Consider the following 22,500-nt stretch of genomic DNA (forward strand, 5'->3'; position numbering starts at 1 on the left):
TCTCTCTCTGTCCGTCTCTCTCTGTCCGTCTCTCTCTGTCCGTCTCTCTCTGTCCGTCTCTCTCTGTCCGTCTCTCTCTGTCCGTCTCTCTCTGTCCGTCTCTCTCTGTCCGTCTCTCTCTGTCCGTCTCTCTCTGTCCGTCTCTCTCTGTCCGTCTCTCTCTGTCCGTCTCTCTCTGTCCGTCTCTCTCTGTCCGTCTCTCTCTGTCCGTCTCTCTCTGTCCGTCTCTCTCTCTCTCTATCTCTATCTCTAACTCTAACTCTAACTCTAACTCTAACTCTAACTCTAACTCTAACTCTAACTCTAACTCTAACTCTAACTCTAACTCTAACTCTATCTCTATCTCTCTCTATCTCTATATCTCTATCTATCTCTCTCTCTCTCTGTCCGTCTCTCTCTGTCCGTCTCTCTCTGTCCGTCTCTCTCTGTCCGTCTCTCTCTGTCCGTCTCTCTCTCTCTCTTCTCTCTCTCTCTCTCTATCTCTATCTCTAACTCTAACTCTAACTCTAACTCTAACTCTAACTCTAACTCTAACTCTAACTCTAACTCTAACTCTAACTCTAACTCTAACTCTATCTCTATCTCTATCTCTATCTCTCTCTATCTCTCTCTATCTCTATCTTATCTCTATCTCTATCTCTATCTCTATCTCTCTCTATCTATCTCTCTCTATCTCTATCTTATCTCTATCTCTATCTCTATCTCTATCTCTAACTCTAACTCTAACTCTAACTCTAACTCTAACTCTAACTCTAACTCTAACTCTAACTCTAACTCTAACTCTAACTCTAACTCTAACTCTAACTCTAACTCTAACTCTAACTCTATCTCTATCTCTAACTCTAACTCTAACTCTAACTCTAACTCTAACTCTAACTCTAACTCTAACTCTAACTCTAACTCTATCTCTATCTCTCTATCTCTCTATCTCTATATCTCTATCTATCTCTCTCTCTATCTCTATCTCTCTCTCTATCTCTATCTTATCTCTATCTCTATCTTATCTCTATCTCTAACTCTAACTCTAACTCTAACTCTAACTCTAACTCTAACTCTAACTCTAACTCTAACTCTAACTCTAACTCTAACTCTATCTCTATCTCTCTATCTCTATATCTCTCTCTATCTCTAACTCTAACTCTAACTCTAACTCTAACTCTAACTCTAACTCTAACTCTAACTCTAACTCTAACTCTAACTCTAACTCTAACTCTAACTCTAACTCTAACTCTAACTCTAACTCTAACTCTAACTCTAACTCTAACTCTAGCTCTAGCTCTAACTCTAACTCTAACTCTAACTCTAACTCTAACTCTAACTCTAACTCTAACTCTATCTCTATCTCTCTCTCTCTCTGTCCGTCTCTCTCTGTCCGTCTCTCTCTGTCCGTCTCTCTCTGTCCGTCTCTCTCTGTCCGTCTCTCTCTGTCCGTCTCTCTCTGTCCGTCTCTCTCTGTCCGTCTCTCTCTGTCCGTCTCTCTCTGTCCGTCTCTCTCTGTCCGTCTCTCTCTGTCCGTCTCTCTCTGTCCGTCTCTCTCTGTCCGTCTCTCTCTCTCTCTATCTCTATATCTCTATCTATCTCTCTCTATCTCTCTATCTCTATCTCTAACTCTAACTCTAACTCTATCTCTATCTCTCTATCTCTATCTCTATCTCTATCTTATCTCTATCTCTAACTCTAACTCTAACTCTAACTCTAACTCTAACTCTAACTCTAACTCTAACTCTAACTCTAACTCTATCTCTATCTCTATCTTATCTCTATCTCTATCTCTAACTCTAACTCTAACTCTAACTCTAACTCTAACTCTAACTCTAACTCTAACTCTAACTCTAACTCTAACTCTAACTCTAACTCTAACTCTATCTCTATCTCTAACTCTAACTCTAACTCTAACTCTAACTCTATCTCTATCTCTCTATCTCTATATCTCTCTCTATCTCTATCTTATCTCTATCTCTATCTCTAACTCTAACTCTAACTCTAACTCTAACTCTATCTCTATCTCTATCTCTATCTCTATCTCTCTCTATCTCTCTCTATCTCTATCTCTCTATCTCTCTATCTCTCTCTCTCTATCTCTCTATCTCTATATCTCTCTCTATCTCTCTCTCTCTCTCCTCTCTCCCTCGTGCCACCACCTCTTAGTAAACACATATTTATTATATTATTATTACATCATATTACATACTTACATATATTTAGATATATCACAAAATGGGAATGCAAGGCCATGCAACAACGCGATGTTACCACGGCGAGACTGACAGCCTGACAGTCAACTCGCGCGTGTTGCAACAATGCACGTCATGGTTCAGCCATGCGCGGTCAGCATATGGCAGTCAAAAGTGCCTTTTAATGCTCACCAAAAATTGAAGCTTACACGGAACGAAAAATAATGAGTAACTATGACTAAACAAACAGGAGCCAATTAGTAATGCAATGTTTTATATTTTCTTATTAAAAAATAAAATTAAAAAAAAAAACGGGAAAGCAGTGTTCTTCCTAAAGTCTAACAGAAAAAATGTGCAAATTACGCTTCGGTGTCTCTAACTCACGGTGTTAAGGCAGGCAAAGCAAGAGCCAAGTGTTAAGAAACAAAACAAACGTTGCAGAAAATGTAGATAATGTTTACCCGTCTTCTGTTTCTTCGTGGTAAATGCAACATCTGGAAGAATAAAGCACATTAGAATGATGCCTAAACGCTCTCTTACAGCTGACTGCTACGTCTCTCTCTCTCTCTCTCTCTCTCTCTCTCTCTCTCTCTCTCTCTCTCTCTCTCTCTCTCTCTCTCTCTCTCTCTCTCTCTCTCTCTCTCTCTCTCTATTGGGTACTACTGCACAGATAGGGAATATATCAAAGAAGTTTCATTAAAGCGCATAAAAAATCCACACCATCATAACACATAAACGTATTGCAAGAACAAAAATTGTGCCAACATTATAACATATATACAATTATGTCTTCAAACGAAAGAGCACAAACACTTCTAGATCTGAACCATATTTCATCCTCGGAAAACAAATGCAGGCAAGAGTGCATGACATCAAAGCAAAACAAAGTCAAGTAACACAAGCTTAACATACGATCCAAGTTCAATCTGCTGCATGCGAGGCCGGGCAACTTTGCTGTCAATACAGTAGCTGTGTTAAGGTGCATTGTGTGGAAGGCAGATTATTAGTCTATCTTCCTTTTATTTTTTTTTTTATTTCTCTGGGTTCAACGCATGCCTGTGTCTGTCTGCTTGCTTATCTGTGGTTCAGATTTCCGTTTTTATTCAAAGGTCGTCCAGCGCTGGTTGGTTGAACAGGGGCAGCATTTCGTATTCAAAGTTGGGGACCACGAATGCTGACAAAAACTCTCTCTATCTACACAAAAAAGGCGGTAACTTCCGATCGTTGGGCGTGTATCGACCAGGGCGCTCCCACCGGCGAGGGCGAGGGGAGGCTGCGGCGGCCATGCGCTCCAGACATTAAGAGCTGGAGAGATGTGGGTCAGTAAGCTCCCCTGGCCAAGGTGTGGTTGTGATTCCTCCCAGACGTCCACAAATGCTGCTTCTTCGTCGCGGGGAATCGCCCACCTAGGTTCCTCGCGCATTACCATGACGAGAAAACCCGCAGCCAGAATGAGAGTGAATGCCGATGTGTCAGATGGGACATCCCGTTCCTTGCATGGCACGCTCATTGCATGCAGATGTACGCAGTAGCAGCCTTAGCAAAGGCAACTAATGCCAGCTGATTTTAGTTGTTTTGCAAATATAATATAAGCTAGTGATTCGGAAACAAAGGCCATGATTTTAGAAACGTAAAGTTCGCTTATACAGAACATACATCACATGGGGTGTTAAATACAAGGTGCCTATGGTTATACAGTGCCAAAAGGTCACATGCTCTAAGCAGCCAGAGAGAACAGATGCATCTAGTTAAGCGATACAATCAAGTGCTTGTTTAAGAAATAGAATAATGCGAAAGGAGAGAAGGAGAGGGAGAGAGGGAAGAAGAAAGGGAGAGAGGCAGAGCGAGAGCGAGAGAGAGAGGGACGGAGGGACGGAGGGAGGGAGGGAGGGAGGGAGGGAGGGAGGGAGGGAGGGAGGGAGGGAGGGAGGGAGGGAGGGAGGGAGGGAGAGAAAGAGAAAGAGAAAGAGAAAGATAGAGAGAGAGAGAGAGAGAGAGAGAGAGAGAGAGAGAGAGAGAGAGAGAGAGAGAGAGAGAGAGAGAGAGAGAGAGAGAGAGAGAGAAAGCAAGGAAATCAAACTGCTGTGCATGATAATTATGCGCACATGCTTTTATATACATAAAATCAAATGCACTACGGGAAGGCCTCATAACTTAAGCTTCAATTAAAAGACATCACATCGCCATTTGCAGAACAGAGATGCAAGAGTTACTGCAAGGCATTACCTGATATTTCCGCTGTGGTATATGCAACATCTGCAACAAAAGACATGAGGGTTAGTACAGGGTTAGTAACCTTGTGCATTATCACCGGGAAATGTAAGATGTTATATAAATTCTAATTAATGAGAATACTACTATCTATCTACTATAAAGATTCTAATCACCATCTATCTGAAGTTGCAGTCATTGTTAGTAAGACGAATCACCCATTCACAATTAGAATAAAAATGTATAGGTGTGCCCGTTTACCAATGAACACTCTGTCACCAAAACTATATTCTACACCATACGTGCGTTAGTCTACTTTACCAGTATTTTGATTAAAACTTAAACCAACGACTTTCATGTGTAATGGATTCACGTATAAAACAAATGGTAAACAAAACACACACACGCACGCAACCGCGCCTACACAATCGCATACACAAACATTCATGCGAGGGAAGGGAAGGGGGAGGGAGGTAGAGGGGAGGGGAGGAAGAGGGGAGGGGAGGAAGAGGGGAGGGGTGGTAGAGGGGAGGGGAGGTAGAGGGGAGGGTGGTAGAGGGGAGGGGAGGTAGAGGGGAGGGAAAGGAAAAGGGAGGGGGTGGGAGAGAAAGGGAGGAAGGGAGGGACAGGAGAGGATTAGACAGAGAGAGGAGGAGGAGAGAGAGAAAGGAAGAGAGAGAGAGGAAGAGAGAGAGAGGAAGAGAGAGAGATTAAGAGAGAGAAAGGAAGAAAGAGAAAGGAAGAGAGAAAGCAAGAGAGAGAAAGGAAGAGAAAGGAAGAGAAAGAGGGGAAGAGAAAGAATGAGAGAGAGAACGAGACCGACAGAGAACAACGGTCCCCACAAATCCACGAACTGCCCCAATCCTCCATGACACAAGCACACCAGGAGCCATTAATCTAAAACTCACCTCGTGCATTACCAACCGAAGCCACAACCCAACATGCGAAACAATTGCAATAACAATTAAACCAGAAGGGCATAAATCCCACCTTGCAATAACACAAACCAACCACGACCCACCTCAACCCCTCATCGTCGAAACAAGCAAACAAGTCAAACAAACAAGAGCAACACCGCATTCTCTCTTGCCGCCTTGAGATCGACGCCGTGAGAAGCGACCAGGGATTGCGTAAGATGACAATAAAAATATAATAAAAAGGAAAAAAAGGGAAAAGAAAAAGAAAGAAAATGAGGTAGTGATATATATTTTTTTTAAAGTCCGTTAGTTTAAAGAGGAGAGATAAGCAAAAGTAATAATAATGTTATCAATAAAAAAAATAAAAAAAATAACCGAAAACAACCATCAGCATAGTAAACAGACCAAGACGTAGGCGCATTTCACCAACGACTAATAAACCCACGCGCGATCAATAAAGAAAAAAGGGAAAAACAAAGAACACTGCATCGGATCCTCTCAACAAGCGCGCGGCGTCTATCGCACAATCAAGAGTGGGTTCTCTCGTCCCGATTTGGAGATTGAACACTGAACACCGAGTCCTAAGCGCTGAACTGTGAACACTGATTAACACTTGGCGACACACTGGTTGACCTCGCACCTTCTTTACCTTCCCTCCTCCTCCTCTTCTTCCTTCTCATCTCCTCCTTCTTATTCTTGAATCGTTAATTTTATGCAATCACCTGATCCCAACCTTGACTGATAACCCAGGCTGCATTGCACCTGTTGACCTCCTCCATCCTTTAGTTTATTCATTCAGAAAATCCCGGTGACACGAAAGGCAGAGAAACAATACGAAAAGAAAGAGAAAGGAAAGAAAGAGAAAGAAAAGAGAAACGAAACAAAAGAAAGACAGGGAATAACAAGATCTTCAATCCCAACCCACGACAAATAAGAAGAGGGAAAAAGGGGCATTCTAGTGAAGTCTCAAAGGTCACCCAATACATGACACTCGCTCGTTCTCTCGTTCATGGCAGGGAGGGGGGGGCCTCATGAACGAGCTGCCTCTTCAGTGTTCGGGGAATTATCATGGCGCTGAAAGTCCTCGCTCTCTGGGAATCGCGCCGGCCAGCGAGATAGAGCAGCAAGAAGCCGTGAAGATAATTATTGGTACGAGTGAAAATGTATGTGATTGAATGAGTGTGAGGGAGGGAGGGAGGGAGGGAGGGAGGGAGGGAGGGAGAGGGACAGAGGGAAAGAGGGACAGAGGGAAAGAGGGAAAGAGGGAGAGAGGGAGTAAGTGAGAGATGGGAGGGAGGGAGAGAGGGAGAGATGGGAGGGAGCGAGAGAGAGAGAAAAGGGGGAGAGAGAGAGAGAGAGAGAGAGAGAAAAGGGAGGGAGAGAGAGAGAAAAGGGAGGGAGGGAGGGAGAGAGAGAGAGAGAAAAGGGAGGGAGGGAGGGAGGGAGGGAGGGAGGGAGGGAGGGAGGGAGAGGAGAGAGAGAGAGAGAGAGAGAGAGAGAGAGAGAGAGAGAGAGGAGAGAAGGGAGAGAAGGGAGAGAAGGGAGAGAAGGGAGAGAGGGAGAGAGAGAGAGAGAGAGAGAGAGAGAGAGAGAGAGAGAGAGAGAGAGAGAGAGAGAGAGAGAGGAGAGAGAGAGAGAGAGAGAGAGAGAGAGAGGGAAAGAGGGAAAGAGGGAAAGAGAGAGAAAGAGGGAGAGAAAGAGGGAAAGAGAGAGAAAGAGGGAAAGAGAGAGAAAGAGGGAAAGAGAGAGAAAGAGGGAAAGAGAGAGAAAGAGGGAAAGAGAGAGAAAGAGGGAAAGAGAGAGAAAGAGGGAAAGAGAGAGAAAGAGGGAAAGAGAGAGAAAGAGGGAAAGAGAGAGAAAGAGGGAAAGAGAGAGAACGAGGGAAAGCGAGAGAGAAAAGGAAAAGGAGAGAGCGAGAACGGGAATGAAAGCGAAAGCAAATGCCAGAGAGGAGCGGATGGGAGCACAAAGAAAACGAAGGGTAAGAGGAAGAGAAGCAAGAGACGATGAGTGATCAATAAGCTCGCTCTATCCCTGTGTCCTCATTTTCACGTCCTCCCTTATCCTCGCATCTCCGCCGTCTCCTCATCAGCTCATCTCCTCTGCTCCTCTCACCTATCCACCCCCCTCTCCTCTTCCCACTCTCGCTTACCGATCCAAACCAAACATCGACGATTTTCGAATACATTTTAGATGATCCGTCCACCGACAGCACGTACGGAAGCGGCTCCAGTCTATAATTAATTAACAAAGTTCTTAATCAGCGCCGAGATAATTCGACGCCGAGATGATTCGATATCGGGATGAATCGACGCCGAGATGATTCGACATCGAGATGATTCGACGCCGAGATGATTCGGCGCCGGGATGATTCGACGTCGAGATGATTCGACGCCGGGATGATTCGACGCCGGGATAATTCGACGCCGGGATAATTCGACGCCGGGATGATTCGACGCCGGGATGATTCGACGCCGGGATAATTCGACGCCGGGATGATTCGACGCCGGGATGATTCGACGCCGGGATGATTCGACGCCGAGATGATTCGACGCCGAGATAATTCAACGCCGGGACGATTCGACGCCGGGACGATTCGACGCCGGGACGATTCGACGCCGGGACGATTCGATATCGGGACGATTCGATATCGGGACGATTCGATATCGGGACGATTCGATATCGGGATGATTCGACGCCGGGATGATTCGACGTCGAGATGATTCGACATCGGGAGGATTCGACGCCGGGATGATTCGACGCCGAGATGATTCGACGCCGGGATGATTCGACGCCGGGATGATTCGACGTCGGGATGATTCGGCGCCGGGATGATTCGACGCCGAGATAATTCGGCGCCGAGATGATTCGACGCCGAGATGATTCGACGCCGAGATAATTCAACGCCAGGACGATTCGACGCCGGGACGATTCGACGCCGGGACGATTCGACGCCGGGATGATTCGACGCCGGGATGATTCGACGGCGGGATAATTCGACGCCGGGATGATTCGACGCCGAGATGATTCGACGCCGGGACGATTCGACGCCGGGATGATTCGACGCCAGGATGATTTGATGCCGAGATGATTCGACGCCGGGACGATTCGACGCCGAGATGATTCGACGCCGAGATAATTCGACGCCGGGACGATTCGACGCCGAGATGATTCGACGCCGAGATGATTCGACGTCGAGATGATTCGACGCCGACAAAATCCGACGCCGAGATAATTAGACGCCGGGATGATTCGACGCCGGGATGATTCGACGCCGGGATTTGCTGCCACCGCCGCCGCCGGAATGATCCGATTTAATGCCGATGGGATTGCCCGCGTTTTTAGATTGCGGATGCGGACATCGCCACCGACCGGAAAACGGGAGAGCAGGAAGAGGGAGAGGCAGAAGGATAAAAACAAGGAGAGGGAGAGGGAGAACAAAAGAGGGATAAAAAAAAAGAGGGATAAAAAAAGAGAGAGAAGGAATAGGGGAGAAGGAGAGGGAAAGGGAGAGGGAAAGGGAGAGGGAAAGGGAGAGGGAAAGGGAGAGGGAGGGAGAGGGAGGGAGAGGGAGGGAGGGAGGGAGGGAGGGAGGGAGGGAGGGAGGGAGGGAGGGAGGGAGGGAGAGAGACAGAGAGAGAAAGGGAGGGAGGGAGGGAAGGAGGGAGGGGAAGAGAGAGAGAGAGAGAGAGAGAGAGAGAGAGAGAGAGAGAGAGAGAGAGAGAGAGAGAGAGAGAGAGAGAGAGAGAGAGAGAGAGAGAGAGACAGACAGAAAAATCAAAACTCACAGCCAAACAGAGAGAGGGAAAGGAGAGGAACGACAAGGTGAAGGCAACATTCCCACTGCTTTTCAATTAATGTCCCGGCTGTTCAAAATTCGCCTCTGCTGCACCTGGCTTGCTCGGCCGAACCTATCCTATCTATTCTGTCACGCACGCAGTCACGCACGTACGCACGCACTCACGCACGCAGGGCGAAATGTACAACACACTGTAAATTGCACGAAGCCGACTACTGTGCCCACCTGAAAATGCATCCCAGACAGAAAGATAAATGGAAGGTCGAAAGGAAGGAGGGAAGGAGGAAGGGAGAGGGGAAGAGAGGAAGGGAGAGGGGAAGGGAGGATGGGAAGGAAGTAGGGAGAGGGGAAGGGAGGATGGGAGGGGAGTAGGGAGAGGGGAAGGGAGGATGGGAGGAAGGGGAGAAAGGTGGGAGGAAGGGAGAGAAATGGGGAGAGAGGCAAGAAAGTAGGAAAATAAGGCCAGGAAAAGGCATAAAATCAGCAGAAAAGTAAGCCGCGGAGTTAAGTACGAGGCAGTAACTTGCCATGAGTGAGTGCACGGACACGTGAATTCGTAAGCGAAAAATACTGCCGAAAGCATGAGCAAAGCTAACATTTGAAACCACCAGGGAAATTCTTAAAAAAAAATAAAACAACAACAAAGATAAACTACATGAATGATATCATGCACAAAACAATTGGGGATTTCCCTTCCAGATAACGACTTCCGATCAATCAGACTTGCACACGATAACTATTTTTTTTTTTTTTTTTTTTTTTTATCAGTTTCCACGTCCTCCTATTAAAACAAATCATCGGCCTGTGCATCGATTTATATTCATTCCCTCAGCTTTTGAGAAATACAAACGAAATGCAAAATCGCCAACGATTTTAACTAATTCACCAATAAAAATAGCAATTCAACAAAAATAGCAGCTAATAATAAAAAAAAAAAACACCGGCTAATTCACCATCACAAGAAGCTGACAGTCGACATGCGCAGTGACGAGGCTTCATGGTCGAAGGAGAGGCTGGCATGAGGAACCATTGCAAACAGGAAGTTACGTCAAGAAAAGAAGATTCCGAAGAGTCATTATCTGAAACCATCATCACCCTCTTCCTCATTACCGAAAACATGATCAACTTCGGAAGGAGAAGGAGGAGGAATAGGAAGACGAAGAGGAGAAAGAGAAAAGAGGAGGCACGCGGAAGGCTGGAGACGAAGAACAATAACAAAACACAATAACAACCGCGGCTCTTCCAAAACCATCACTCCGAAACGCACTTAACTTTGTCCTTTAACACATCAATAAATAAATATAAAAAATATATAACAAAATACTAATAATAAAAGCCAAAAGGAAGAATAAAGCTCGACCAACAAATAAACTGGTCTTTGGCCCCAGAGACACGCCGGACGACCTGCCATGAGCCGGGTCCCCTCGGCCTGAAAGACTCATGAGGGAAAGGGAAAAGGCTGAAATAAGGAAGCGATGACGGGGAAATATGATGGTGCTGACGGCGGCTGTCGCTTTGGCTGGGGCTGCTGGTTTGTTTTGGTTGAAGCTGTTTGCTTGTTGTTTTGGTTGAAGTTGTTTGCTTGTTGTTTTGGTTGAAGTTGTTTGCTTGTTGTTTTGGTTGAAGTTGTTTGCTTGTTGTTTTGGTTGAAGTTGTTTGCTTGTTGTTTTGGTTGAAGTTGTTTGCTTGTTGTTTTGGTTGAAGTTGTTTGCTTGTTGTTTTGGTTGAAGTTGTTTGCTTGTTGTTTTGGTTGAAGCTGTTTGCTTGTTGTTTTGGTTGAAGCTGTTTGCTTGTTGTTTTGGTTGAAGCTGTTTTGGTTGAAGTTGTTTTGTTTGAAGTTGTTTGCTTATTGTTTTTGTTGAAGCTGTTTTGTTTGAAGTTGTTTGCTTGTTGTTTTGGTTGTTGTTTTGGTTGAAGCTGTTTTGTTTGAAGTTGTTTTGGTTGAAGTTGTCTGTTGTTTTGGTTGAAGTTGTATTGGTTGATGTTTTGTTTGAAGCTGTTTTGTTTGTTGTTGTTTTGGTTGAAGTCATTTCTTGTTTTGTTTTTGCGCCTTACCGTTGTTGAAGGAAAATCAGAAAAACGAAAGGGGGAAGCCAACGAACGTGCTGAGAAGCGGGCGGAGCGGAGATTTTCCCCACAATTGATGACGAAGGAGTTTCTTTCCCTCCTCCTCCCGGACAACAATGGAAGGCCGAGCGAGGACACGTTTTAACTCTTTTTCCTCTTTTCCTCTCGGTTCTTATCTTTTAGATTTTTTTCATTCATTCTCTTCTCCCTGTCTCTTCATCTCAATGATGAGCCTTTAGCTGTTCAAGACATAAAAACTAAGACAGACAGAAAGCACATACACGCACTAGCTGCACACACGTGCATATGTGAACATACATACACGCACACGCACGCACGCACGGACGCACGAACGCACGAACGCACGCGCACACAGACACACACACACACACACACACACACACACACACACACACACACACACACACACCCGCACACGCACAAACACACACACACACACACCCGCACACTCACACGCACACGCACACACACAAACACACACACACACACACACACACACACACACCCGCACACGCACAAACACACACACACACACACACACACCCGCACACTCACACGCACACGCACACACACAAACACACACACACACACACACACCCGCACACTCACACGCACACGCACACACACAAACACACACACACGAAATTTCCGCCAGACCGCTATTAATTCAGCAAATCTTATTAGAAAAAAAAAAAGTGAAATGATGAACGACAGACTTTTTCGACATATTTTTCATCCTCGAAAATGACTCATCCTTCCAGCGTACGACTCCGCCTCGCCCACGTATCTATAAACACAACCACCCATGCATATTCAACGTGAGATCGTATATGGTAATACCGGATACATGGGCAAAAAAAATAAAAATCGAAATACCCACAAAAACAGGACAAAGGAAAACACACGCGAGAAAACAGGAAATCAAAGCGAGTCAATAAAAAAAAAAACTAAATGGATAGAAAAAATAATAATAAACGCCAATCCCACTAACACGATATCATAGACGATGTCGATTCCTTCATAGAGCATCAGAATCCGCGTCTGGGTCCTAATGCGTTATTCATGACGGCGAGAGGATCAAGGGAAGACCAGCTGTGTAGCCAGATGGTCATTCCCAGCTGGGTCATCGGATGGGCATGTGGGCAGATGGGCAGCCAAGTACAGTGGCTAGATCATCGTTTACTGTACGAAGGAAAAGGTGAGGGAAAAGGATAGGAGGGGGAGGAAGAGGGAGAGGGAGAGGGAGAGGGAGAGGGAGAGGGAGAGAGGGAGAGGAAGACCTATGGAAGGAGGAATAGGAAATAAAAGAGGGGGAGGAAGAAGAAGGGAGAGGGAGGGAGAGGGAGGGAGAGGGAGGAAGAGGGAGGGAGGGAGAGAATAGGTAGAAGAGCTGTGGAAGGAGGAATTAGAGGAGGAAGAGAAGAAAGGACAGTGCGAGAAAGGGAGGATGAGGATAGAAAGGGAGGATGAGGATAGAAAGGGAAGGGGAGAAGGGAAAATGAAAATGAAACAAAAAAAAACAAGGAAAAGATTGAGAGAAGAGATGGAAAGTAGACAAAAAAAAGAGAAAAAAAACAATAAATGGAACAAAGGACAACTACATGGAGAAAACGACTACCGAATAACAGAGAGAGAGAGAGAGAGAGAGAGAGAGAGAGAGAGAGAGAGAGAGAGAGAGAGAGAGAGAGAGCGAGAGAGAGCGAGAGAGAGCGAGAGAGCGAGAGAAAATAATAAAAAAAAACAACAACAACCGAAGAACCAAGCGAAAAAGATTCGAGCAGCGGCAGCCCAGGTCCCGGCCCCCAAAAAAAACAAAAGAACGCAGCACAAGGTCTCCCTCGGCCAATGAATGGAACAGATACCGGTTCGCTCCCGGCGCCGACAGGAACAGCCACCGCGGGGACAGGTGGAGCAGCGGGCCCTCGGCGTGCCCTCGGGAGGAGCAGGTTATGAGTGAGTGTTGAGTGGGAAGGTGTAGGGGTGAGGAGGAGGTGGTGGGAGAAGGGGAAGTCAAGGGGGTGAGGGGGAGATGGGGAAGTCAAGGGGGTGAGGGGGAGGGGGAGGGGGTAGGGGGAGGGGGTAGGGGGAGGGGGTGGGGAGAAGGGGAAGTCAAGTGGGTGAGGAGGTGGGGAGAAGGGGAAGTCAAGGGGGTGAGGGGAAGGGGGTGGGGAGAAGGGGAAGTCAAGGGGGGAAGGGGGAAGGGGTGGGGAGAAGGGGAAGTCAAGGGGGTGAGGAGGAGGTGGTGGGGAGAAGGGGAAGTCAAGGGCTGAGGGGGAGGTGGTGGGAGAAGGGGAAGTCAAGGGCTGAGGGGGAGGTGGTGGGAGAAGGGGAAGTCAAGGGCTGAGGGGGAGGTGGTGGGAGAAGGGGAAGTCAAGGGCTGAGGGGGAGGTGGTGGGAGAAGGGGAAGTCAAGGGCTGAGGGGGAGGTGGTGGGAGAAGGGGAAGTCAAGGGCTGAGGGGGAGGTGGTGGGAGAAGGGGAAGTCAAGGGGTGAGGGGGAGGTTGTGGGAGAGGGGGAAGTCAAGGGGGTGAGGGGGAGGGGGTGGGGAGAAGGGGAAGTCAAGGGGTGAGGGGGAGGTGGTGGGGAGAAGGGGAAGTCAAGGGGGTGAGGGGGAGGGGGTGGGGAGAAGGGGAAGTCAAGGGGGTGAGGGGGAGGAGGTGGGGAGAAGGGGAAGTCAAGGGGGTGAGGGGGAGGGGGTGGGGAGAAGGGAAGTCAAGGGGTGAGGGGGAGGTGGTGGGGAGAAGGGGAAGTCAAGGGGGTGAGGGGGAGGGGGTGGGGAGAAGGGGAAGTCAAGGGGGTGAGGGGGAGGAGGTGGGGAGAAGGGGAAGTCAAGGGGGGGAGGGGGAGGTGGTGGGGAGAAGGGGAAGTCAAGGGGGTGAGGGGGAGGAGGTGGGGAGAAGGGGAAGTCAAGGGGGGGAGGGGGAGGTGGTGGGGAGAAGAGGAAGTCAAGGGGGTGAGGGGGAGGTTGTGGGAGAGGGGGAAGTCAAGGGGGTGAGGGGGAGGGGGTGGGGAGAAGGGGAAGTCAAGGGGGTGAGGGGGAGGGGGTGGGGAGAAGGGGAAGTCAAGGGGGTGAGGGGAGGGGGTGGGGAGAAGGGGAAGTCAAGGGGGTGAGGGGGAGGGGGTGGGGAGAAGGGGAAGTCAAGGGGGTGAGGGGGAGGGGGTGGGGAGAAGGGGAAGTCAAGGGAGTGAGGGGGGAGTGGAAAGGGTGATGAAAAGGGTGGAGTGAGTGGGAAGGAAGAAGGTTAGACAAATGTTGTCTATTTTTTCAACTCCCATTCTGTTTATGAATCTATTCACCAGCATGGCTTAATCTATCAAGCCTTCTATCTAACCACATCTAACCAATTCACAAAGTTATTCTTTTCTCTACACGTCTATGATTCCAGCCGTTTCCGTGTTTACCTATGCGACTGCCACTTAATTTACATTCCTTTATCCAATAAGGCCACACCCTTACTCCTACTCCAATCTCTCTCTCAATCCCTGCCGTGTTCAACGCGAACGACACGGAAATACACAGACGTGACAGGCGGAGGGGAGTGTTTTCATAAGCCTACTGCCTGAACTGTCACTTGGGTGTCACACTACTATCGGTTGGTTGACAGAGAAAGAGAACGGGGGGGGGGGGTACAGGGGAGTAGAAGGGGAGTAGAGGGGGGTAGGGGGAGCTGAAAAGGGGTGGAGGGGTGAAGGGCAGGGATGAAGGGCAGGGGAAAGAGGGAGGAGTTAAATGAGAGGCCAAGGGGGAGGGTGGAGGAAGGTGAGAGGGGGTGAGTGGAAATTGTCAAACTATGACTCACCGAAAAAGTCCACACGCATGTTGCATCCGGTATCCGAAATCTGTCAAAAAAAACACTAAAGCTGTCTCCCTCCGCTCCAACCACTACCCCAAGCACCCACCGAGCATCATCCAAAATACCGCTGATCTCTGCCTCCGTATCGCCAGCCAAAGTGCCGGAGTGCCTGCCTGCCTGCGGGTCGCCAGTGCCGCCCATACACCGGATGGCCCTGGCGGCACCGCCTCCTGCCTCTCCGCGACGGTGAGCCTCCGCGGATGTGCCAGTCTGCCTCCCTCCCTCCCACTCCCCCTTCCTCTTCTCTTCCCACGTCCCCCTCCTTCGCCTCGTCCACCTGATCCTGTGTGATCCACCCACACACAATCACGTCCACTTAGAAGGATATGGATTCACGTCGCGGCGATTTTCAGGGCGCAGGCGAAGGAAGAAAAAGAGGGAAATCTTAGAATTAGCGAGCGGTAGGGAAGGTGACTCGGCTGATGTGGAAATTGGAGGACGACCAAGTGCAGCGAGCAATACCGAGGGAATTTCATCTCTGGTTTTCAATCCCCAATAAATTCCCCGAATAATGGGATTCAGCAACAAAACTCTCCTCCCTTGAAATCCGACTACGTGAACTCTAATCAAATTTCCACGACAGCGCACCAACAATAGCAGAAGAGGCACGTAATTCCAACCGGAGGAACAGCCCTTCTAGGAAAGCGATGTCAACAAACAAACGAAGATGACTCCGTGAATCCTCCTGTCTCTTGATGCAAGCCATGACGCCCGGAAAACAGTGATTAAGAATCTATTCCCATCAACAAACATCATAATCGACGTCCATTCTTGAAAGCAATATAGACCTCGCACATATGATTTGTCTGGACCGCTAAAGAAATCCATGTTTATCTGTACCTTTTCCAAGCACGTTCTCCCCTCGATCCGCGCCGTCGAGGATTCGCTTTCGACAAGTACACTGCGGCGGCACTGAAGGATGACGAGCCGGTGCATGACAAGACGGACGTTCCTCCCTTCGCCTGCCGCTCCTTGACTCAGAAGTCGAGCTCTCTCTCCTTACTACTGCTCGTTTCGCCATCCCTGTGTGTGTGTGTGTGTGTGTGTGTGTGTGTGTGTGTGTGTGTGTGTGTGTGTGTGTGTGTGTGTGTGTGTGTGTGTGTGTATTGTGTTCTTGATCATCTTTTTCAACTCCTTCGCTCCCGGCTCTTCATTTTCCTTCTCCTCCGCTACCTACTTCCCCTGTTCCGCTTCCTTCTCCTCCTGATCCGCTTCCTTCTCTACCCCCCCCCCCTCCTCCTCCAACTCACTTCTCAGTAAGACATGACCGTACTTAGGTCCGTGGAGGTTGCGTGCATCACCTGGCCACGCGAATGGACAACGCGTTCTTCGTTCCGCCTATTCACTGGGGTCTCTAGGGCCTCGCAGTGGAACCCCTAATACAAACACAAACACAAGCATGTAAGAGTAAGGGAGGGAGAGAGGAGGGCGGGCTTCAGCGGTCGAGGAGACTGGAGAAAGAAGGGAGAGATGGGAGAGATAGGAGGGAGGGAGGGAGGGAGGGAGGGAGGGAGGGAGGGAGGGAGGGAAGGAGGGAGGGAGGGAGGGAGGGAGGAAGGGAGGGAGGGAGGGAGGGAGGGAAGGAAGGGAGGGAGGGAGAAAAGTAGGGAGGCAGTGAGGGAGGGAAGGAAGGAAGACAAGAGGGAAGAAAAAACAAGGAAAGGAATGAAGGAGAGGAGGGAAGGAGAGAAGGACGGAGTGAGGGGGATGAAGGGATGGAGGAACTCGAACCATCCGTGAATCACGCAACACACTAAAAGCAAAACTACACTCACCAGCACCCAAAATATTCTCACATTACTCACCAGGTAGAAAGAACTCACTGGACTGAAAGAATTCAACCACCACCACCTCTCACGCTTATCCGCAAGACACTCACCTGAAAAAAGACAAAAAAAGACAATTAATCTCTTTTCAATACACCACAGCAATAAAAATGCGAAAGAAATATAGAAGAAAAAAACCCTAAGAAATGTGTAATTAGGATACGACAGTCTCCATGCCTCTCTTATAACTTCCGCTCGAGTCAAATTAACAAACTTTCGGAATTTGATGTATCTTAACCCAGTGTACTTCCACAAACGCGAGGGAGAAGTTGCAAGACATGCAAAACCATCAGTAAATGCAACTGACACACGGACAAACATCGCTCTATCTCTTGTATCTGCAGTCATCTCTGTCTCTGTCAGGGAAGAAAAACACGAGTGAGCGTGATATGAGCGGAGGGAGAGAGGGCCGAGGAGGAGTACGAGTGAGACGAAACGTTTGTAGATATGAGAGAATAAGAGGAGTGGGGCAGAGAGGGAATAGGGGAGGTGGAGGGGGAAGGGAGAGGTGGAATTAAACATGTTTGGGAAGAAAAGCGTGAGGGAGACTGAGACAGAGTTGGAGGAGATGGAGGTGGAAATGGAGATAGAGTTGGAGGAGATGGAGAGGGGTGGGAGTGAGAGGGAGTGAGAGTGAGAGTGGGGTGAGAGTGGGGAGGGAGGGGGAGGAGAGGAGAGGAGAGAGAAAGAGAGAGAGGAGAGGGGGGAGAGAGGGGGGGGGGAGGGGGGGGAGGAGAAAGGGAGACGACAAACAGAAGAAAAAAGAAAACGAGAGAGGACTGTTAAAAAGGAGAGACTGACTAACAGAGAGAGAGAGACTGACTAACAGAGACACAAACGACAAACAAGACACCCACACACAGAAAGAGAAAAGGGTGGCATAGAAATCCAGCTCCCACACCTTGCTTTCGTGCTGGTGAAAGTATCCTAGAAAACACCCACAGCCACCCTTGTCCCGCCGCAACACACACACACCCGGGTACTCCAAAAAACAACGCACCAATACAAAGTCCCTCAGATTCCTTCACACTCCGGCACAGCACACAACAGTTGGTGTCGCTGCTTACGTCACCCCCGAGGGCCGGGCCCCCGCTACGCCCCGTCCCCCTTGAGCACGCCCCCACACCCCCAGCAGGTGATAATGATCAAAGGGCCCGTTTGTTTAACGGGTCTGAAAATGCCACAGGCCTTTGGGGCACCCCTTACACGAACCTGGGGGGGGAAAAAATAAAAAGCAGAAAATGCCAAATTTAAAACCTTCCCCCGTTCTTCGGTCGCTTTTTTGCGAGCCGTCACTCGCTCCTTCTCTGGATACTTATCGCTTCCTCTTTATCTATTTATTGCTTCCATCTATTCACGCTTCCTCTCTCCTCTCTGTCTTTTTCTTTTTCTTTCTCTTTTCCCCTTTTCGCTCTTTTCGCCCCTCTCGCTCTCTTGCTCTCTTGCTCTCTTGTCTCCTTGCCCCTCTCGCTCTCTCCTTTTCTCCTCTCTCCTTTTCTCCTCTCTCCTTTTCTTCTCTCTTCTCTCTTTCTTCTTCCCCTCTTCTCTTTTTTCTTTTGCTTTTTCCCCCTTCCCCTCTCCCCGTTTTCCTCTTTTTTTTCCTTCCTTCTCCCCCGCTTCTCGCCCTCGGCTTTCCCGGCCCCTCGCCCCCTCGGCCCTCGCTTCTCGGTTCCCCCCCCCCCCCCCGCCCTCCCCGCCCCCCCCCGCCCCCGCCTCCCCGCCCCCCCCCTCTTTGGCCCCCCCCCTCCCCCCCCCCCCTCCTTGCTTTTCTTGGGTCCCCCTCGGGGTTTTTTTTTCCGGTCCTTTGCCCCGTTTTCTTGTCCTTTCTTTGGGGGGGGGGGGTCTCCCCTTTTTCGGGGGTTTTTCGGTCTTGCTCCGCCCCCCCCTCTCTCTCCTTTCCCCCCCCTCCTCTCCCCCCTCCTCCCCCTCCCCCTCCCCCCTCCCCCTCCCCTCCCCTTCCCCCCCCTCCCCCCTTTTCCCCCCCCCCTCCTTGCTCCCCTTGTCCCCCTTTTTTTGTTTTGGTTTTTTGCCCTTTGTTTTCCTCTTCGCCTTGTCTTCCCCCCTTTTTTTGCTTTTTTTCTCTTCTCTTTTCTGTCCCTTTTTTTACCCCGGGTAGGGGTGAAACGAAAATTGCTTGCTTGAATTCAGAAGAAAACAAGGGAAAATATGACTAACGAGTTCAAAAGAGACCGGAGTAGAAAAGAGGGGGTGAAAAAAAAAAAGTGAGACCTGACAACACGAAAAAATTTATGGAAAAAAGTAAAAGAGGGCGAGAAACGCAAAGACCAGAGAACGACCAAATTGCAGCAAATCCTCCTTCCCCTGGAGGAAACCCCAAACCCAAAAAAAAACCTTGCGGGCCCTTTGTCCGCCCCCACCATCGCTCCTTAATCGGGTGTTGACTAACCCCAAAAGTATAGGTACTTTATTCGTTCCCCTTAAAATGCACGGAAACAACACGCCCCCAAGGGATCAACAACGACATGCTAAAAAAAGCAAAATCTTACTTCCCCTTCTCTTTTTTGCTCGATTGGGCCCCTTTCCCGCGCACAAAAAAAAAAGCAATCCTATCCATAAAAACGCCCGCAAAAATACCAAAAAAAATAATCCGAAAAAAAAAGTCCGGAAGGGGAGACGAGGCGATCGGGTGACTCCGGGTACAAGGTGGGAGAAGGAGAGTAACAGGTAATGCGTCTGACGCGGCACTGGCCCCACCTGTCTCACCTGCCTGACGGTGACGAACGGGACCTCGGAACTGGGTTAATGGGACTCGAACTGGGCAACCGGTATCCGAACAGGGTCCAGGGACCTTCGGACGAAACCGAGTACGACCTTCGCTTTGTTAACGACGCAAACCTGGCTGACGGGGAAAAAAATCATGATGGCCACCTGACCCCATTGTGCCTACTTGACGGAAATTCTTGACCACAATCCCCGCTCTAATATTACCTGCCGATTTTAAAAAAATTATCGATGTACAATTGTCATTTTCCGACTGCATCCGGTTACAGACAGGCATGCGATCATTACTAATCCGGAAACTGGTTCTAGGAGTGCCTGGCGATAATGCTCGTAAGAATCGTAATGATTATAATAAATCTTAATTGCAATGCTAATGGCTCATAAACGGGTCGTTTATATAATAAGTGACTCATTGTGTGGAGAAAGGGAGTCCGAGAAAGAGAAGACGGAGGGAAGAGAAGACAAGAGAAGATGGAGGGAAGGGAAGGGAAGAAATGAGAAGAGAATAGAAGAGAGGACGGGGGTATGAGAAGAAAAAAAGAAAAGAAGACAGAGGGAAGAGAAGAGAAGAGAAGAGAGGATAGGGGTAAGAGAAGAAAAAAAAGAGAAGACAGAGGGAAGAGAAGAGAAGAGAAGAGAAAAGACGGAGGAAAGAGATGAGAAGAGAAGGAAAGAGACGAGACGAGAAGAGAAGAGAAGAGAAGAGAAAAGGACACAGGAGAGGAGAAAGGAACAGCAGAGAACAGAAGGGTTGGGAAGAAATACGAAAGAAAAAGAAGAAAAAGAAAGGGAAGGGATAGGATAGAAGAAAAAAACAAGACAAGAGAAGAGAAGGGAAGAGACGAGATAGAAAGAAGGAAAAAGAAAGAGGAGGTAGACAGGAGGAGAGGGAAAATCAGCAACACCGCCTATGATACCGGCGAGTCCACCAGTTCCCCTGTGATTTCGGTCCTTTAACTGCTGCACATAATACCCCGGTGATACGCTCCGGGAGGGTCGTTCACGGCCCGGCTGGACGGGCAGTGCCAGGCGCTATGGCACACGCTGGCAGTAACAGAGCGACAGACAGGGAGGAAAGGGAGGGGGAGGTGGAGGGGTAAAGAGTGGTGGATGGAGGAGGGGAAGGGAGGGGGGGAGTTGGGAGAGAGGGAGGGGAAGGGAGGGGGTGAGAGAGGGAGGAGAAGAGAGAGGGAAAGGAGGAGCAGAGGAAAGGATGCAAGAGAGGGAAAAGAGGAGGAGGAAGAGAAGGAGGAGAAAGGATGTGAAGAGAAATGAGGGAGAAGATGCACATGGAAAAGAAAGTAGACCCATGTAAATTGCGGACGAGGGAAGGAGAGTTAGTGAGAGTTGGGAAGAAAAAAATATATATTCAGTTACTGGGTGAAAAGGAGAAATAAAAAGTTCCGACAACGGAAAACAATCTTACCTTCCATAGTTAATTTTACCCGACAATTTGAGCCTCACAACGACGCCATAGGTGGTGTTGGGAAGTGGAGGGAGTGGAGGGAGTGGAGGGAGGGAGGAAGTGGAGGAAGTGGAGGAAGTGGAGGGAGTGGATGGAGTGCAGGGAGTGGAGGGAGGGAGGGAGGGAGGGAGGGAGGGAGGGAGGGAGGGAGGGAGGGAGGGAGGGAGTGGAGGGAGTGGAGGAAGTGGAGGAAGTGGAGGGGGGGGAGAGGAAGGGGAGGGAAGGAAAGGGAAGGTAGAAAGCGAAGGGAAAGGAAAGCAAGAAAGGAGGAGAGAGCGTGAAGGGAGGAAGTGGAGAAGGTAAGAAAGGAGATGGGAGGGGAACTGACGATGGAGGTAAGAGGAGAGGAGGAGAGGAGGAGAGGAGGAGAGAAGGGGAGGAGGGGAGGAGGAGGAGGAGGAGGAGGAGGGGGAGGGGGAGGGGGAGGAGGAGGAGGAGGAGGAGGAGGAGGAGGAGGAGGAGGAGGAGGAGGAGGAGGAGGAGGGGGAGGAGGAGGAGGAGAGGAGGTGGAGAGTTTGCACAATCACAACACGTCCGTCTATAAAGACAAAGGCACGAGCCAGTGTTCCAGTAACGGTGCTTCTGTGATCCTCTATCAGCGCCTTCTCTTCCTCCTATGTACCATCGTCGCCATCTTCCCCTCGCCCTCTTACATCCATTATTTCTTCTTCCCTCTTTCTCCTCCTCCTTTCATTCCTACTGCCAACACCGTTCTTATTTTCCTCCTCGCCTCCTCTTCCCCTCTTCCTCCTCTTTCGCCCCATCTCCATCACACTTTACTCCCTCCTCCTCCTCCTCCTCCTCCTCCTCCTCCTCCTCCTCCTCCTCCTCCTCCTCCTCCTCCTCCTCCTCCTCCTCCTCCTCCTCCCTCTTTCAACCTCCTCCCTCCTTCAACTTTTCCTTATTCTTTATTTTCCTTCTTCCCTCGTTCCTTTCCTCCTTCCTCCTCTCCACTCAGCATCTCCTCTCCCCTACCGGCATTTCTCTTGCTCTGTCGCATTTCTCAGGCAACGGGAGCCACGCTGGCCTTGTTGACTGGATCTGCGGTTTGCCGTTGCTATTCTCTCTCTAGTATTCTCTCTCTCTCTCTCTCGTATTCTCTCTCTCTCTAGTATTCTCTCTCTCTCTCTCTCGTATTCTCTCTCTCTCTAGTATTCTCTCTCTCTCTCGTCTTTTCTCTCTCTCTCTCTAGTATTCTCTCTCTCTCTCTCTAGTATTCTCTCTCTCTCTCTCTCTAGTATTCTCTCTCTCTCTCTCTCTATAGTATTCTCTCTCTCTCTCTATAGTATTCTCTCTCTCTCTCTCTCTCTAGTATTCTCTCTCTCTCTCTCTCTCTAGTATTCTCTCTCTCTCTCTCTCTCTCTCTCTAGTATTCTCTCTCTCTCTCTCTCTCTAGTATTCTCTCTCTCTCTCTCTCTCTCTAGT

At 49.0% G+C, this 22,500-nt stretch overlaps 1 protein-coding gene across 6 annotated transcripts in view; it reads right to left on the reverse strand.

The window, feature by feature from the left end:
- LOC125033480 (ecotropic viral integration site 5 ortholog-like) overlaps nt 1-22,500 on the reverse strand; it is a 328,628-nt gene that overhangs the window by 165,015 nt on the left and 141,113 nt on the right. Inside the window, exons 2-3 of one of the 6 annotated variants that reach the window (XM_047625025.1) lie at nt 4,401-4,430; nt 2,636-2,668 (exon numbers count right to left, since the gene is read on the reverse strand). The exons of 3 other annotated variants lie outside the window; for them this stretch is intronic. In XM_047625025.1, coding sequence (XP_047480981.1) covers nt 2,636-2,668; nt 4,401-4,430 — 63 coding nt within the window. The remainder of the gene's footprint in view (nt 1-2,635; nt 2,669-4,400; nt 4,431-22,500) is intronic. 2 more of the 6 variants (XM_047625026.1, XM_047625027.1) reach the window with 2 other exon arrangements.

The sequence above is a fragment of the Penaeus chinensis genome, chromosome 16 (assembly GCF_019202785.1).
Source record: "Penaeus chinensis breed Huanghai No. 1 chromosome 16, ASM1920278v2, whole genome shotgun sequence".
NCBI lineage: Eukaryota > Metazoa > Arthropoda > Malacostraca > Decapoda > Penaeidae > Penaeus > Penaeus chinensis.